This window comes from Manis javanica, chromosome 6 (genome assembly GCF_040802235.1).
Source record: "Manis javanica isolate MJ-LG chromosome 6, MJ_LKY, whole genome shotgun sequence".
NCBI classification, from domain to species: Eukaryota; Metazoa; Chordata; class Mammalia; order Pholidota; family Manidae; genus Manis; species Manis javanica.
The window spans coordinates 91076557-91093385 of NC_133161.1; the positions used below are offsets into that span (position 1 = coordinate 91076557).

Here is a 16829-nt window from a genome sequence, read left to right on the forward strand (position 1 = left end):
TCACTTTTTATTGTAAAATATGTCAGACATATGAAAGACTGCATGAAAAGCACACATATAACTAAAAATGTTAACAGTGGTACCAATACCTCCTTATTCACTTACTAGGTTTATTAGTAGTACTTAGGAAGTCTTGCCTAATGTCCCTTCCCAATCATCTCCCCCCTTCTGAATTTTGAATAAATAACTCCCTCATTATTTTTTATACATTTTAATCATAGTAATTACTGTATTAAAAACTGTCTTTTAGAAAAAATTGAATATACACACACACAAAAAAAAGAATATATCTGTAACATGTTACATCTTTAAAGGAGTTCTCAGAGCTGCCAGTCTTACACTAGAAGTTTAATAGTAGTATATTTCTCTTACAGAAAGAGAAAAGAAAATATACAAAAAAAAAAACATTGAGGCAAATTCCTTGACCCTGGCTTATTTTTTCTTCCTTCTGTCCTTCATCCCTTCCTTCCTGTGTGTCCAGCCTGCCTGCCTGCCTTCTTTCCCTCCCTCCTTCCCTCCCTGTCTCTCTCTCTCATTCCCTTAGCAGTTTTTTAAAGAACTTTCAAATTATTTATTTATTGCAACATCATTTAACAGGGAACATAATTAAAATAGACAAACTTTTCATTACAAATTTAAAATTGAGATGTTTCCAATTCCTTACAAATGAATTGTTGAGCCATCTGTCTTAAATTCTCAAAGTCCAACCTGAGCATGTTTTCCAGTTGTAAGTTCTCCTAAACTCAACTGTCTTTAAATTTATAGTTATGTCAAAGCCACCATCTTTTTTTTAATTATTAATGCTTTAAAAAATTGTTGGTTTGGTCATAATACATTTTTTACTTCATTACTGTTTAATGAACTTTTATGATTTGAATAAGAAAAAACATGTACACATTTAGAAGATTCTTCATTGCTATCTCCCTCCCTTCTTTTATTAACTGAAGAAACATCCCTATTAAGAAAGAATAGTATCATTTATTTGATTGATGTGGTAATAGGCAATATGTAATTAATAGGTAATTAGGTAATATGTGATTTTCCTAAAACCCACTTTGTCCTTTATGCTGGATCAATAGCATATTCTTCTGCCATATAGAATGTTCCTGCAACCTTCATGGACCAAGTATTCCTAAACAGTTTTTGGAGGCTCAGTTCCTAAGATTTGGGATTCTGCAAATTATTTCAGCAAAAGAAATACACCAAACTATTAACAATGGTTACTTTTGCCATGTACAATGAAGATTTTATTTTCTAGAGTTTAAATTATTTTCTGTAATGAATCTTTTACCTGTATAATGAAATAAAAAAACAAAAGGGTTAAGAAACAAAAACACTGTCTTCCAAATACCCAGATAATCTAAGGCATTTGATTTTTGGCTAGAGTTATCTAACTAAGTCATTCTTTTCTCAGTTTTTTCTACCAAAGATAAGAAGTTGTTTAACCTTCTACTGAGTTACATGAATTACATTGCAGGGTCTGAAAATACACTGGGTAGTCTTGGTCCAGGCACTGACCATTTTAGGTAACAGTTTTCTCTTCTGTAAAATGAGGGAGTAGGCGAGTAACCTTTAATGTCTGTATATATATCCGAATAATATAATGAAGCAAAAGTGACCATCAAGAACTACTTTCATTGCTGGCTTTCTGACCTGTAAAAACTGTATTTTATTTTTCATGAGAGAAAACTTCACATTAACTTACCTCTTTCCCCAACTGAAGTTCAGCAGGTGGTTAATTAAACCATATTCCTCACAGTAGGAAAATGTTTCATGCAGGCTTAGGATCATTAGGGCAGGACCTGGCATGTTTTACCCATCTGTTAGCTCATAACCCAAGTGTGTTATATGGAATGGAGTCTCAAATCTTAAACATTTAACTCCCTTCGGTGGGACACAGGGAAGAAGAGGAGAGGGATATATGCCAGCAAACATAACCACTTCTCATTAGTGTTACACTGTGTGGTGCTTTGTGTGGAACATCTATTGCAGCTATTGATACGGAATGATACAACTTTGCATGAAAGGAGAAATGATTTGAGTAAAGAAATCAACATCTTTTCATTAAAAATATTATGCTATGGAAATAAGAAATGAGAGTAAGTTTCTAGAGCTCTTTCCATCTCTGAGAGTCTTTGCTTATGGGGTTTTAACACAAAGTTGCTGTAATCCTTAAATAGAGTATCTAGTTTTTTATTTCTTTATTTTTATCAGTTTCTTATATACATAAACTTAAAATTCAAATCATATTACAAGGCTTATAATGAAACAGCAGTCCCCTGAGACCCATCCCCAGAAGCAACTACATTCAACTCACTCAGATATCTTGTCTGATACTTACCTCAAAATTTCTAAATGCTATGTGTAGACAGTTATTTTTTATCTTTAAGAATGTGGAATATGATTTTTGACTTTCTTATATGGAAGAGAAGGACTTAGTGCTCTCATCTAACCCAACTTCTCACACACTCTTCCCATCCCCCATCCTTCCAATATGGACATAATCATAATTTGTATTACATCACATTATTATAACTATATATTCAACACATCATCATTATGGGGACCTCTTTGCCTCTTACCTGTGTTGATGCCCTCTTCCTGGATCCCATGTTTTATGCTTTCTATTTACTCTGTCCTTTTGGTACAACATATTACCCAGTAGCTTCCTGACAAAGATTATGTGAAAGGGAAATGCTGTGAAGGCATGTATGTCTGATTTTTTCCTGAAAATGGTTATTATCTTAGCTTCACCCTTGGTTGACAAATAAATGTTCAACCTCAGAAATTTGAAGGCAGGGCTCCATTATCTTCCAGCTTCTATTGTTTCTGTTGACATGGCCAGAGTTCCACCCCTGATCCTTTTTGTATATGGCCTGTTTTATTTTGCCTTCTGGAAACTTGTGGAATCTTTCTTTGTCCACAGGGTTATTAAATTTCATCTTCAGAGGGATTTTAGAAGGCAGGCAGAATCAACAAGATTTCGGGAATGAGGAGAAGTAGAAGTTTAAGATGACTCCAGATTTCTAATTTAGTTGACTAGGTATATAATGCTTTTAACCAAGATCAGGACCAAAGGAGGAGTGGGGTGCTTTCTCTGGGGAGAGGGGAAGCAGAAATAAAAAGTTTGGTTATAAATATGCTGAGTTTGAGGGACCCTCAGGATATACTAGTGAAAATGCTGAAAGAATAGTTGGACATATGAGCTTGAATATTGGAAGAAAGGTAGTCTCAAGATGGAGTCTCAACTGCCACGCACACAGGTAACTGAGAGTTAAGTCAAGGAGTTGATGAGAACATCAACGAAGACCAGTGAGTGGGAAAGAAGAGGTCTCAACATAGGACTCTGGCGCATACCACTATTTGTGGATGAGGCTGAGAAAAATCTGCAGAGGTTTTACCTGATAACTACTCACCTCTAGTCATTTAATTCTCAGTCATTTAATTAGTAAAACCTCCCTGGATTACAGGGAGGTACTGCTACTTTTCAATATATATTAATAATATTAAGCCTACTGATGATCTAGAAGATAGTTACAGTATAAAATGCTATGTGTAATTACGCTGATGGACAATGACTGCAGTGGGGTTTGAGGGAGACTTGATAATATGGGTGAATGTTGAAATCACAATGTTGCTCAGTGAAACCTTCATAAAATTGTATATCGATACCTTAATTTTAAAAAAAGTGCTATGTATAATTATAAACTTGTCTTATGAAATTCTACTCTTTGAAAGATACTTCGAAGTTGCAAAAAGGAGCAGAAGGTATGAGTAGCCTAAGGCTGCTGTAGTTAGAAGATGTTAGGATGGATGAGGAAGGTGACACTTGGGAGCAAATGCTAGTTCAGCCAGGCCCCTCCTCTCCCAGGGCTACTGCACCAATGTCTGCAGCTTCATCTTTTCTTCAGAAGACAGTATTTTCCTTCACTTCCTCCCTCTTCTTGTTTCACCTTCTTAATTCTTGGCAAGAGGTTGTCAAAGGTAAATTTTGTTTACCCAACACTTCTGAAGGTTTGCATGTCATTTCAATAAGTTTTCACACAGAGTGATTTTCCTAAAACCCACTTTGTCCTTTATGCTGGATCAATAGCATATTCTTCTGCCATATAGAATGTTCCTGCAACCTTCATGGACCAAGTATTCCTAAACAGTTTTTGGAGGCTCAGTTCCTAAGATTTGGGATTCTGCAAATGGCCGCATTTTCCTGCAGGGTTACATATTAGAAGGGTTTTAGCAACATGGAGTCTGCTCAGTTTGATTTATGAACTTTTACTTGTACCTGCTATCTACACAGTATTGTGCTGGAAGCTGTGAGGGGTACCAAGATGAACACATTGCCATCCCAGTCTTCAAAGATACCTAATGAGAAAGATAGATAAATTTACTGAGGCAAAAGTGTAAGGGCAAGAGATGATAAAAGCCAAAATAAAGGTGTAATACAAATAGCTATGATAGCACAGAGTCTCGAGAGATTGATTCTTACTGGCAGAGTTGGGGTAAAATTCATGGAGGAGGTATCATTTGAGCTGCATCTCAGGGATGAAAGGGATTTCAGAAGCAGAGATGGACAGTGAGTGTCCTCCCCCAGCTTCAGGCACAGAAACCACAGATAAAAAGCCACTGTGCCTAAGCTTGTGGTTTGTAGCAGGGTAGAGTGGGAGTGAGGCTGGCAAGAAAGCTGAGACAAGATCTGGGGGCCATGGGTACCATGCTTAGAAATCCAGAAGGTATTCTGAAATAAATGCAGAGGTGGCAGCAAATTGTTAGCAAGAAAATGGAGAGCAAGAAGCACTCTTTTACCAATTTGTGGACAGAAATTTAGAGAAAAGAATGAAATAACTCAAATGCGTAGATCTCTTTATTAAGGAAGTCTTTTGCACAATTTCTTTGTTTAAGATGTTGAAAACATCTAGTATTTGGGAATGTGGAGTTTAAAATTACTCAAACTTGGTTTGAGACAAGCTTTCACTCACTAGCCCCTGTGTGCCCCTGGGGAAGATACTTAGTAGAAGCTGTACTTCTTCATGAAGTTGTTGCCTATGTAAAGCACATGGCCCAGAGACTGGGCTATGTTAAAACTTCAAAAATTGTGAGACATTATTATTACAATTATTATTATTATTTCTATCAGAAAACTTTCCATGTTAAATAGGGAATGACTGAAGCAAAATAAAGTTTAGACTTTAATTTTCAAGCTAAAAAAAATTGTCAAAACTAATTTAAAACATCTTTCTTAAGTTTAGGGATAATTTTTCTGACACTGACTTTCCAAATGCATGTAGTACTGCCTTTTTCATATAGCATAATGAACAGATAATCAAATTTAAGGTAAAATCCTTTACAAGGTTTTAAATTGAAAAAGATAAAGACTTTAGCACAGCCTGATCAGTTGTAAAACATTCAGCGTTGGATGTTTGAATTGTTCATTTGCTCATTAAATGTGGGGTTGGTTTATAAAAGCAAAATATAATAAAAGTGCTGTTCTCATAACAAAAGGAACAGAACAGCAGCAGACTCACAGACACCAAGAAGGGACTAGTGGTTACCAAAGGGAAGAGGTTGGGGAAGATAGGTGTGGAGGGAGAAGGGGATTATGGGGCACTATAATTTGCAATCACAATACAGGTAGGTCACGGAGAAGACAGTACAGCGTGGAGAAGACAATGACTCTATAACATCTTACTGCGCTGATAGACAGTGAGTACAATAGAAGGGGTGAGGACTTGATAATAATGGGTGAATGTTGAAACCACTGTGTTGTTTATGTGAAACCATCATGACATTGTATATCAATGATACTTTAAAAATTAGGCTAATTAATTAATTAATTAAAATAAAACCCCTCAAAAAGTAGAATTGGCAATAAGCAATGGGAATATATATATATATATATATATATATATATATATATATGAATGAATGTAAGCAAGCGCTGTTCTTTTCTGTGAGTGTCTTAGAAAGACGTTAGTTGGGCCCAGGGTGTTTCACTTGGCTGGTGTTTAAAAGTTCAGCACACCAGTGAGATGAATTCATATTTGCTTTAGAAGCTGAAGCATGAGTTTTTGCTTTAGAGGTGCCTGATGGGGGCATTTCCATGTGAAAATTCAACCAGAGTCTCAAATCAGCTTTCCAAAATCAAACTTGTCTCCTCCAAATTATCACCTCTTTTGTTTCTTGACTCAGTCACTTTTGAAATGAATCGAAAGTAGTCAGCTAAGAAAATGAGCTGGAAAATTAAAGAAAAAAACCTGTTCTTTCTAAAATTAAATTTCATTGCACTATCCCTTTGTTTCCTCTATAAGAAAAATTGGTAGAGATAAAATGGGAAACTTTTTAAAACTTTCAGTATAATTTGGACCTTCCTCTTAGATTCTGGTACTTTATTTTATAGTTCTTAGTAAATTTCTAACTTAAAAGAAACAGATGAAAGAATATTCATATTTGACCTGATTGTTTATAGGTCATAATGCGTGATCAAAACCGAAAGTTTCTGTGGTAAATGCCCTTGTACTGTTCACCATGTAAGAATTTATTCAGTATGTAAGAATTCGTTCACCATGTACGAACTTGTTCGTTATGCTTCAGAAGATTGGAGACTGACGAGAATTAGGCTTGAGATGGATTAATGATTGTACATTGAGCATTGACCCCCCTATACTGAATTTTATTGTTGTTAACAACCATTTGATCAATAAATATGAGAGATGCCTTCTCAAAAAAAAAAAAAAAAGGAACAGATGAAACTTGAAAGTGTTATATTAGAACAGGGCCAGCAAACTATGGCCCATGGGCCAAATCCAGCCTACTTTTTTTTTAAAATTGAAGTGTCATTAATACACAATCTTATGTTTTTTCAAATGTGCAACACAGTGGTTTAACAGTTACCCATATTATTAAATCCTCACCCCCTATAGAGTGGTTACTGTCTATCAATGTAGAAAGGTGTTACAGAATCATTGACCATATTCCCTGTCTTGCTTTTATAAATTAAATTTTATTAGAACAGAGGTGCACTTGTTTACATATTTTCTGTTGACTCCAGAGTTGAGTAGACTGGACAGAGTCTGAGTGGTACAGAGAGCTAAAAATATTTGCTATCTAGACTTAAGTATTTATTATTTAGGATCTTCAAATAAAGAGTACCCTTTATAGAGTAAATGATGCTGAAAATAATTTGGTTCTGCTGTTAATGCTGCTGTAAAATTTGCTATGCACCTAAGTGCTTATTGAATACTGATCACTGAATACTGTATAGTAAAACTAGTTCTTTGTTTATAGTCAAAAAAAATTTACATCTTCAATTCTCGTATATGATGGGTTGGGAATTCTTCTAGATTCCATGTGCTGCTTATGCTTACACATGAAATTGCTTTATAAAGCATACCCTTTTCAAAGCAATTTATATAATCTGTACTTAGTTCTTTGCCTGAAATGTAGATCCTGATTTTTAAGTTATAGTTTGTAATTACTGTTTGCTGAGTAAAAGAGCCAAAATTGTTTTCTTAAATATATTGCTTAGCAACCTAAGATTAATAAAGGAAGTCTTTATGTATTATTGATACTTCTTTCACCAACTGCACATACAATGGGGCTGATTTTATTTATTAAATCAGAAACCCTGTTTATCTATTCCCTCCCTGGCCAGTAATCTTTAGAGTATTATCATGTCTTAAGTCCATTTCTTCTCTAAAACTCAAAATACTTGAGCCATGAACCTCATTCGTATTCCCAGTTCCCCGGAAGAGATGGGCAGGCATTAATATACCTAGTGGCAGGTAGAGAAATTGAGACCTGAAGAAAAATCATTCATTTCCCATATGTTCTTTGCATGAGAAGAGTAAACTATACTTGGTTTTATTCATTACCATTTACTCTATAGTATAATTACTTAATGCAGCTTTGCTTCTATTGCAGACACATTGTAATCTTCCTCTTGCAGAGCATTAGGGGCGTTTCTACACAACGCCACCAGAGCAGTTTGTCAACATCACAGATCTGATCATACCTCTGCACTATTTAAACCTCATTACTGTCACCTTTATGGTCTTCAGGATGGCACACACAGTCTTCTGTGATCTTGTCCCCAGCATCATCTCCAGCTTTGTCACCCACCCTTGTCCAATCCAAATTTTATGCGCAGCTTTATGAAATACACAGTCTGTAGTTCTCCTTACAGTGGTATTTCATACTTCTCCCCTTTGCCCAGGCCTGCTGGTCCATCTGCCTGTAACACCCTTCTGCCTTCACTTTTCTCAGTAGTTTCTCTTCCAACGTTGTCACCTCTAGACTTCCTGAAAATGCTCTCCCTTCTGTTGGGGTTAAGTGGCCACCTTCCAGGCCTCCTTATTCCTGCATGGCCACTTATTTCATAGTGTACTCTGTAGAAATGTTATCTTTGTTTACCTTTCTTACTAGATTGTAAGTGCTATGAAGGCAAGGGGCACATCTAAATCACCTCTGTGTCTCCAGCATGCACCTGGTGTTCCAGCCTGGTATATAATAGATAAGAAAAAGTCCCACACCTTGACACTGACTCTGGTGCCCTATCTCCCTCCTCACCCAGTTCATGCATGGTTCATCATGATTAACGTTCTTACAAACTACATGTCTCCTTCATCTCCCTGCCCTATCCCTTCTCCCTCCCCTCTTCCTCCTCCATTCCCATGGCACTCAAGGACCTACCCCTGGTAACAGCCAAATGTCCAATTACTTGGTATCTGCACCCAAAAACATCTCAGCATTTCTGAAGGGACCGACTTTTTCCTTTAAATAAATGGTCACTGAATTCAAATGGGCCCTCAACACTATGTGACAGTCCTGAAGGGACCGACTTTTTGCTTTAAATAAATGGTCACTGAATTCAAATGGGCCCTCAACACTATGTGACAGTCCTTTTGCAAATCTCTAAAATCTTCACTTTTCTGCTCTCCAAATTCTGTTGGATCTTTTTATGTCACTTCTGAATTCTAAGTCTACCCTACTTAGTTGGTCACAAAGAATTAATCAGGCAAAAACTTCATCTTCTCACCAGCAAAACTACCATCCTCCACACAGCATAGGTCAAACTCTCTGCCTGTCCTTGGGTTACAGTGGATTAAATAATCCCTTTTCTAGGGCTGTGGATTCCAACACCACTATTCTTCTCAGGAATTTTGTTTCTACAATAACCCCCACATTTCCTGTCATCTTAAGACGTCTTCTGGGATCTCCTATACAGAAAAGCAAAAACGTCCCTTTGTCTCATATTTTTCCAGTTACTACCTAACTTCTCTGTCTCTATTTCAGAGAAAAATTTCTTTTTTTCCTTTTAACTTTTTATTCAGACATAATTTCACACTCCCAGGAAAGATGTAAAAATAATATTTTAAAAATTCCTCTGCACCCTTCACTTAGTTAACCCAAATGATAACATTTTACATTCACTTTATCCTTTTCTCCCACTCTCTTAGTACTACTCTTTCACTTCTTATTTTGATATTGTCCAAATGATGATTTTCTAATTCTCTTATTCCTTCTACATTTGTTAGATGCCATTCTATTATAAGGATGAACTTTCCTTTATGCCCCAGTTATTTATGTGTTTGTATTTGTTTAACTTGCTCAATTTATAATCCATTATGTCCATTATATTTTATTATTCAGATTGTCTCAGATTTGGCCAGTGGGAATCTTTTCAGTCTGGGTCCTGAATCATTCTGCCATGCCCCCGTTTTGTGAGCACTTACTTTCTGGTATAACAAGGTATTCTAAGCTCATCTTGTACTTTTCCTCCTCCAGCCCTTGAATCGACCATTTCAACAAACCTTGGTTCCTATAGGTGGGGAATGGCATTTGGAAAATAAAATCTGGGTCCTAGTTCAGCACATTGCTTCTGGAGTGTCATTGTTTCTAGGCCTTCCAAGCAGACAGAACTGATAGTAGCTTAAATGTCACCTCTTTAGAAAAACCTCTTCTGACCACTCAGTCTGTTATAGCCATACAGTCATTCTCTGTCCCTTCACCCCATTTTAACTTTGTGCATGAAACTTACCACTTACTGTTGGTAGGTCTCTTTATTGTGTGTCTTCCTCCCCACTTGACAATCAGTGTTAGGAGAGCAAAGACCCTCACTGACTTTTCACCATACCCTGAGCACTGAGAAGAGTGCCTAATGCCTAGTAGGCATTCCATCAGTTGCTGAATGGATGGCTGAGTGGGTAACTTCCTTGTCTTAGGATGTTTCATCTGTGTAACAGCTTCATCTTTCATAGTCATGAGCAGCAGGAATCTTTGGAGGGACTCTTAAAACATTTCACAGATTCTCAGCATTGGAGACTACCAGAAAAATTTCCTTCCTCATATCCTTGATGAAAACAGTAAAGTTTGCCATTACTGTTAAAGAGCTTATTTCTCACAGCTCTTTCTGTATTTGTTGCACATATTGATCCTAATTATGATTTCAAAACACTATTATTAGTAACCCTAATTTTAAATGCTTTATGAAGTTCATGCTCCTTTACTAGAATGCTTGCTTTTCCTTTATCCACTTTCTCACAGCCTACTCACTGACTTTTTTAAATATTACCAACTTGGTTCTTGTTTATTTTTTCATACATACTATAATATATAGTTTTAAAGCATCAAAATATTTTATAAAGATGAAAATTTTAATATTTATTTAAAACAAAGGAATTTGGGTATCATATTTTAGGCTTTTGCTTAGATAGTACTCATAGCCTAGTGAATATTACCATGTCTGGTTCTATATACATGGTGCTTTATTTTGTTTTGTTTTTTTCCTATTGTCTATTTTTTTAAAATTCATTTTATTATCATTAATCTACAATTACATGAAGAACATTATGGTTACTAGACTTCCCCCTCCACCAAGTCCCCCCCCGCCCAAACCCCATTACAGTCAGTGTCTGTCAGCATAGTAATATGTTGTAGACTCACTCCTTGTCTTCTCTGGGTTGCACATCCCTCTCTATGCACCCCCCCCACATTATACATGCTAATCGTAAGGCCCCCTTCCTTTTCCCTGCCTTTATCCCTCCCCTCACACTCCTCCTGCCCAGTCCCTTTCCCTTTGGTAACTGTTAGTCCATTCTTTTTTTTTGAGAGAGGGTATCTCTCATATTTATTGATCAAATGGTTGTTAACAACAGTAAAATTCTGTATAGGGGACTCAATGCACAATCATTAATCAACCCCAAGCCTAGTTCGCAACAGTCTCCAATTTTCTGAAACATAACGAACAAGTTCTTACATGGTGAAAAAATTCTTCCATATTGAATAAATTCTTAGATGGTGAACAGTGCAAGGGCAGTCATCACAGAAACTTTCGGTTTTGATCATGCATTATGAACTATAAACAATCAGGTCAAATATGAATATTCATTTGATTTTTATACTTGATTTATATGTGAATCCCACATTTCTCCCTTTATTATTATTATTATTTTTATTTTTAATAAAATGCTGAAGTGGTAAGTAGATGCAAGATAAAGGTAGAAAACATAGTTTAGTGCTGTGTGAGGGCAAATGTAGATGATCGGGTGTGTGCCTCTAGAGTAAGTATTAATCCAAGCTAGACAAGGGCAACAAAACATCCACGGATGCAGATTTCTCTCAAAATAGGGGGGGTGAGGTTCTAAGCCTCACCTCTGTTGATCCTCAATTTCTCACCTGATGGCCCCCCTGCGACTGTGCCTGTCTTAGGTTCTTCCTCCCTTGAGGAATCATACCCGTCTCTGGCTAACCAGTCATCTTCTGGGGCCATACAGGGAAATGTAAAGTTGGTAAGTGAGAGAGAAGCCATATTGTTTGAAAAGGTTAGCTTTTTACTTCTTTGCAGATTTATGCCCTGTGGCTTCTATGCCCAGCATTTGTCTTGAGGTATCTTTACCACTTGGAGGAATTATGATACTCGGTGAATTCGATATGAGACACAAATTCTATTTAAGAGTTGTAATTAGGAAGGAAGAGAAAAGCTATAGAGGTAGCAGACGGAAGAAAACGTGGGAAGATTGATTATTTCTTTGACGTATCTTCTTGTAGAGTAACTTAAGCGTGTATAGGTTTTAAACTACTAATTAAATTGCACACACACATTAACATAATAGGAATACAGTTACATAACCAAAGCAGATCTATAATTACCAGCCATCTCCAGTAAAGCCAAGAAAACCAGTTAGGCACTCTAGGCATTTGTGAAAATTTGTCTATGATATAATGGATATTGTCCAACTGTACTTGAACAGTCTGAGAGAAATCAGACAAATTAAAACAACCCATCCTGGGAACTGTTCACATCCCATATGTTCTTTTAACAGTAGATAGTCTATAGTCTCAAGATTTTGGTGCGCTGCAACTTGCACTTCTCCTAATTCTTGGCTGAGTTCTGACAGTATACCTCCAGTCAAATTGGTTGTTTTACTGTATGCACAGGCCAGCTTAGATATCTCCTTCTTCATTCCAATGGCAAGTCCAGGAACCGGTGGGATGAATGCAGCTACAACTGCAACAGTGCCAGGATTGTTGTTGAAGTTTTTTGATGATCATATTCTGGAATGACTCTTCCAGAGTATGTTGATGTTGGCAGTTCTTCTTCATATCGTATCTTAGTTCTTTTTCTGGGTAGCCAAATTAGGCTTTGATCCTCTGTATAAACACAAACAAACCCTTTGCCCACACTTTGATATGCCCTTTATACCATTGTGAAGAACTTATTGGAGATCACCACACAGGAGCTGCTTTTTTTTTAAGAGAAAGGAATATTATGAGAAAAATGTATTTCCATAGTTGATCATCTGTCACCCTTTAAATGATCAAAATTAAGGATATTTAAAGCATGCATTAATCATTGATTTACAGTTAGTTTTATCCTATCAGGAAGTAATCCCCCTTTTCTTTTTTTTTTTGTTATCATTAATCTACACTTACATGAAGAATATTATGTTTACTAGGCTCTCCCCTATACCAGGTCACCCCCACAAACCCCTTTACAGTCACTGTCCATCAGCATAGCAAAATGTTGTAGAATCACTACTTGTCTTCTCTGTGTTGTACAGCCCTCCCCTTTCTCCCACCCTCCCCATTATGCATGCTAATCATAATACCCCCTTTCTTCTTCCCCCCCCTTATCCCTCCCTACTCACCCATCCTCCCCAGTCCCTTTCCCTTTGGTAACTGTTAGTCCATTCTTGGGTTCTGTGATTCTGCTGCTGTTTTTCCTTTGTTCTTATACTCCACAGATGAGTGAAATCATTTGGTATTTGTCTTTCTCTGCTTGGCTTATTTCACCGAGCATAATACCCTCTAGCTCCATCCATGTTGTTGCAAATGGTAGGATTTGTTTTCTTCTTATGGCTGAGTAATATTCCATCGTGTATATGTACCACATCTTCTTTATCCATTCATCAACTGATGGACACTTAGGTTGCTTCCAATTCTTGGCTATTGTAAATAGTGCTGCGATAAACATAGGGGTGCATCTGTCTTTTTCAAACTTGAGTGCTGCGTTCTTAGGGTAAATTCCTAGGAGTGGTATTCCTGGGTCAAATGGTAAGTCTATTTTGAGCATTTTGAGGAACCTCCATACTGCTTTCCACAATGGTTAAACTAATTTACATTCCCACCAGCAGTGTAGGAGGGTTCCCCTTTCTCCACAACCTCGCCAACATTTGTTGTTGTTTGTCTTTTGGATGGCAGCCATCCTTACTGGTGTGAGGTGATACCTCATTGTGGTTTTAATTTGCATTTCTCTGATAATTAGCAATGTGGAGCATCTTTTCATGTGTCTGTTGGCCATCTGTATTTCTTTTTTGGAGAACTGTCTGTTCAGTTCCTCTGCCCATTTTTTAATTGGATTATTTGTTTTTTGTTTGTTGACCAATTGTCTATTTTTTAAATAAACATTTTATGTTAGAACATTTTAGATTTAGAGAAAAATTAGCAAGATAGTCCATAGAATTCCCACACAACCCCACACTGTTTCCCTTATTATTAAGGTCTTCCATTAATGGGGTACATTTATACAATTAATTAACCAGTATTGATACATTATTATTGACTAAAGCCCATACATAATTCCTATCACCTTAGTTTTCACCTAATACCATTTTTCTTTTCCAGGATCTCATTCAGGATACCACATTCCACTTAGTAGTTATGCCTCCCGAGGCTCCTCTTAACTATAGTAATTTCTAGAACTTACCTTTATTTTTCATGATCTTGACAATTCAGAGAAGTACTTGTCAGATATTTTGTAGAATGTTTCCCTACTGGAATTTATCTGATGTTTTTCTCATAACTAAACAAGGGTTATAAGATTTGAGAGCCATGGGTGAAGTGCCATTTTCTTCAGAATGTAACAAGTACATACAACATACCAACATGATCTACCACTGTGGGTGTTGACCATAATCACCTGGCTGAGGCAGTGTTTGTCAGATTTTTCAGCTGTAAAGATAGATGCCGTTTCTTTCCTTCTATCAATACTGCACTCTTTGGAAAGAAGTCACCATTCACAGCCCACCCATAGGATTATGCTCTATGTCCTTTATGGTGGAGTATCTATGTAAATTAATTGAAACGCTTACATACTGTCTGTTCTCCCCTATTTACTTATTTATTTTTATCACTGCGGCTCATGGGCATTCATTTATTCTTTGGGTTATAATTTTTGTTATTAAGATATTATTGATATACACTCTTATGGAGGTTTCACATGAAAAAACAATGTGGTCACTACATTTACTCATATTATCAAGTCCCCACCCATACCCCAATGCAGTCACTGTCCGTCAGTGTAGTAAGATGCCACAGATCCACTATGTGCCTTCTCTGTGCTACACTCTTCTCCTTGTGATCCTCCACACCATGTATACTAAGCATAATACCCCTCAATCCCCTTCTCCCTCCCTCCCCACCCCTCCTCCCATACCCCTCCCCTTTTGTAACCACTAGTCCCTTCTTGGAGTCTCTGAGTCTGCTGCTGTTTTGTTCCTTCAGTTTTGCTTCATTGTTATACTCCACAAGTGAGGGAAATCATTTGACACTTGTCTTTCTCCACCTGGCTTATTTCACTGAGCATAATATCCTCCAGCTCCATCCATGTTGTTGTAAAGGGTGGGATTTGTTTCTTTCTTATGGATGAATAATATTCCATTGTGTATATGTACCACGTCTTCTTTATCCATTCATCTACTGATGGACACTTAGGTTGCTTCCATATCTTGGTTATTGTAAAAAGTGCTGTGATAAACATAGGGCTGCATATGTCTTTTTGAATCTGAAAAGTATTCTTTGGGTAAATTCCAAGGAGTGGGATTTCCGGGTCAAATGGTATTTCTATTTTTAATTTTTTGAGGAACCTCCATATTGCTTTCCACAATGGTTGAACTAGCTTACATTCTTTGGTTGTAATTTAACACTTTTATTTTTCTTTCCCAGGTTTTCCACTGTGGGCCACTGGGTGTCTTTCAGCTAGCTGCTGTCTCCCTTTGACACATCCCATCATTGTGGATTTTTTTGTCTTAATTTTTTGAGTACTTCCTTATTTTTTGATACTGCAAGATGTTCTGTGCTTATCTTGTGTATACCCTTCCCCATTCCTAGAATCAGTGTTTTAGGTTTTTTTTGTTAACTGGTTTCTGTGATGCTGTTTGTTTGATTTTGTTTTTAATTTTGGATTAGCATGTGGTATTTGTAACATGACTATATTTTTATCAAGATATTTAAAGAATAGTCTGTTTGCTTTGTGGCTCTCTAGCTATCCTGAATATTTTGTTTTTTGATTAAAGATATAATTGTTTTTAGTTGCAACCAGGCTTCCCATCAAGTGGCTAAAGTAGTACCTCATGTTTACCCAACATTTATCATATTTTTAAGAAATGAATTGGTTCCACACAAGTGAATTTTTCAGATGCTTAAAGCTTAGACTTTATATTTATCTGTTCTTTCCTTCCTGCAAGGAATGTATTTAAGCACCTTCCATGTGGTAGGCACTGTGCTGGGTGCTCAGAACAGAAACAAGGCAAAGCTCATTTTCTTGAGCAGCCCACAGCCTCGTGGGGACATAGTTAGCCTTCAGCATGGTAAGTGCTGAAACAGAGGTCAGCTCAAGAAGAAGTAGGAGCCAGCAGTGGAGATCAAGCACAATTTCTTGACATTTTGGAGGGTGAATGTCAATTAGCCAGATGAAATAGGAGAGAATGAGTGAGACAGGGAGATTAAAGGAGGATATTTAACAAAATGAGCAGCATGTAACTGAAACAGAGCGTGGCATTTTTGAAGTATAACAAGGGAGCTCCATATAATTGGAACACAAAATAAGATGGCAGTGATGAGAGTTGAGCAGAGGCCTAGGATCCATCTTGCAGGGACTCACATGCCCTGTTTATACATTGACATTTTGGGAGCACCATTGGAAGGGCTTTTAGGACGAAGAAGAATCACTTTAACAGTACTGTGAACAATGAGTTAGAGTAACCAGGAAACTACGTGAGGAACCCATTTTAGTAATCTAAATTAGCGATGATAACAGTGGTAACAGATGGAGTGGAGCAGATGGATTGGTGAGATACAAAGGAAGTACAGTCAACAAACCTTATCAACATATGGATAGGAGGCTATAAGACAATGGGTAATGATGGGAAGGTGATTAATAAAACAGACCAGATCTGACAATATAGGCATGTACAAAAATAACCATAATACAATTAAAACCACAATTTATATTCCTTATGAACAGAAGTTTGTGTGTCTACTTTCCAAATATCATAGAGGTATTATTGTAGATTAACAGTCCAATAATTGATCACAGGTAAAGGAATAGTACAAAT

The 16829-nt window shown here is 36.9% G+C and overlaps 1 protein-coding gene and 1 non-coding gene across 7 annotated transcripts in view; both read left to right on the forward strand.

Moving 5' to 3' along the window:
• BCAP29 (B cell receptor associated protein 29) overlaps positions 1-16829 on the forward strand; it is a 74172-nt gene that overhangs the window by 27384 nt on the left and 29959 nt on the right. The window contains exon 7 of one of the 6 annotated variants that reach the window (XM_073239041.1): positions 15439-16740. The exons of the other annotated variants lie outside the window; for them this stretch is intronic. Within the exon in view, the coding sequence (XP_073095142.1) occupies positions 15439-15533 (95 nt within the window). The 3' untranslated portion in view covers positions 15534-16740. Of the gene's footprint in view, positions 1-15438; positions 16741-16829 lie in introns of those variants that run through there. 6 annotated transcript variants of the gene reach the window in all.
• LOC118971046 (small nucleolar RNA U109) lies at positions 257-376 on the forward strand. The gene has a single exon (XR_005059298.1). It is a non-coding gene; the product is annotated as a small nucleolar RNA U109 (small nucleolar RNA).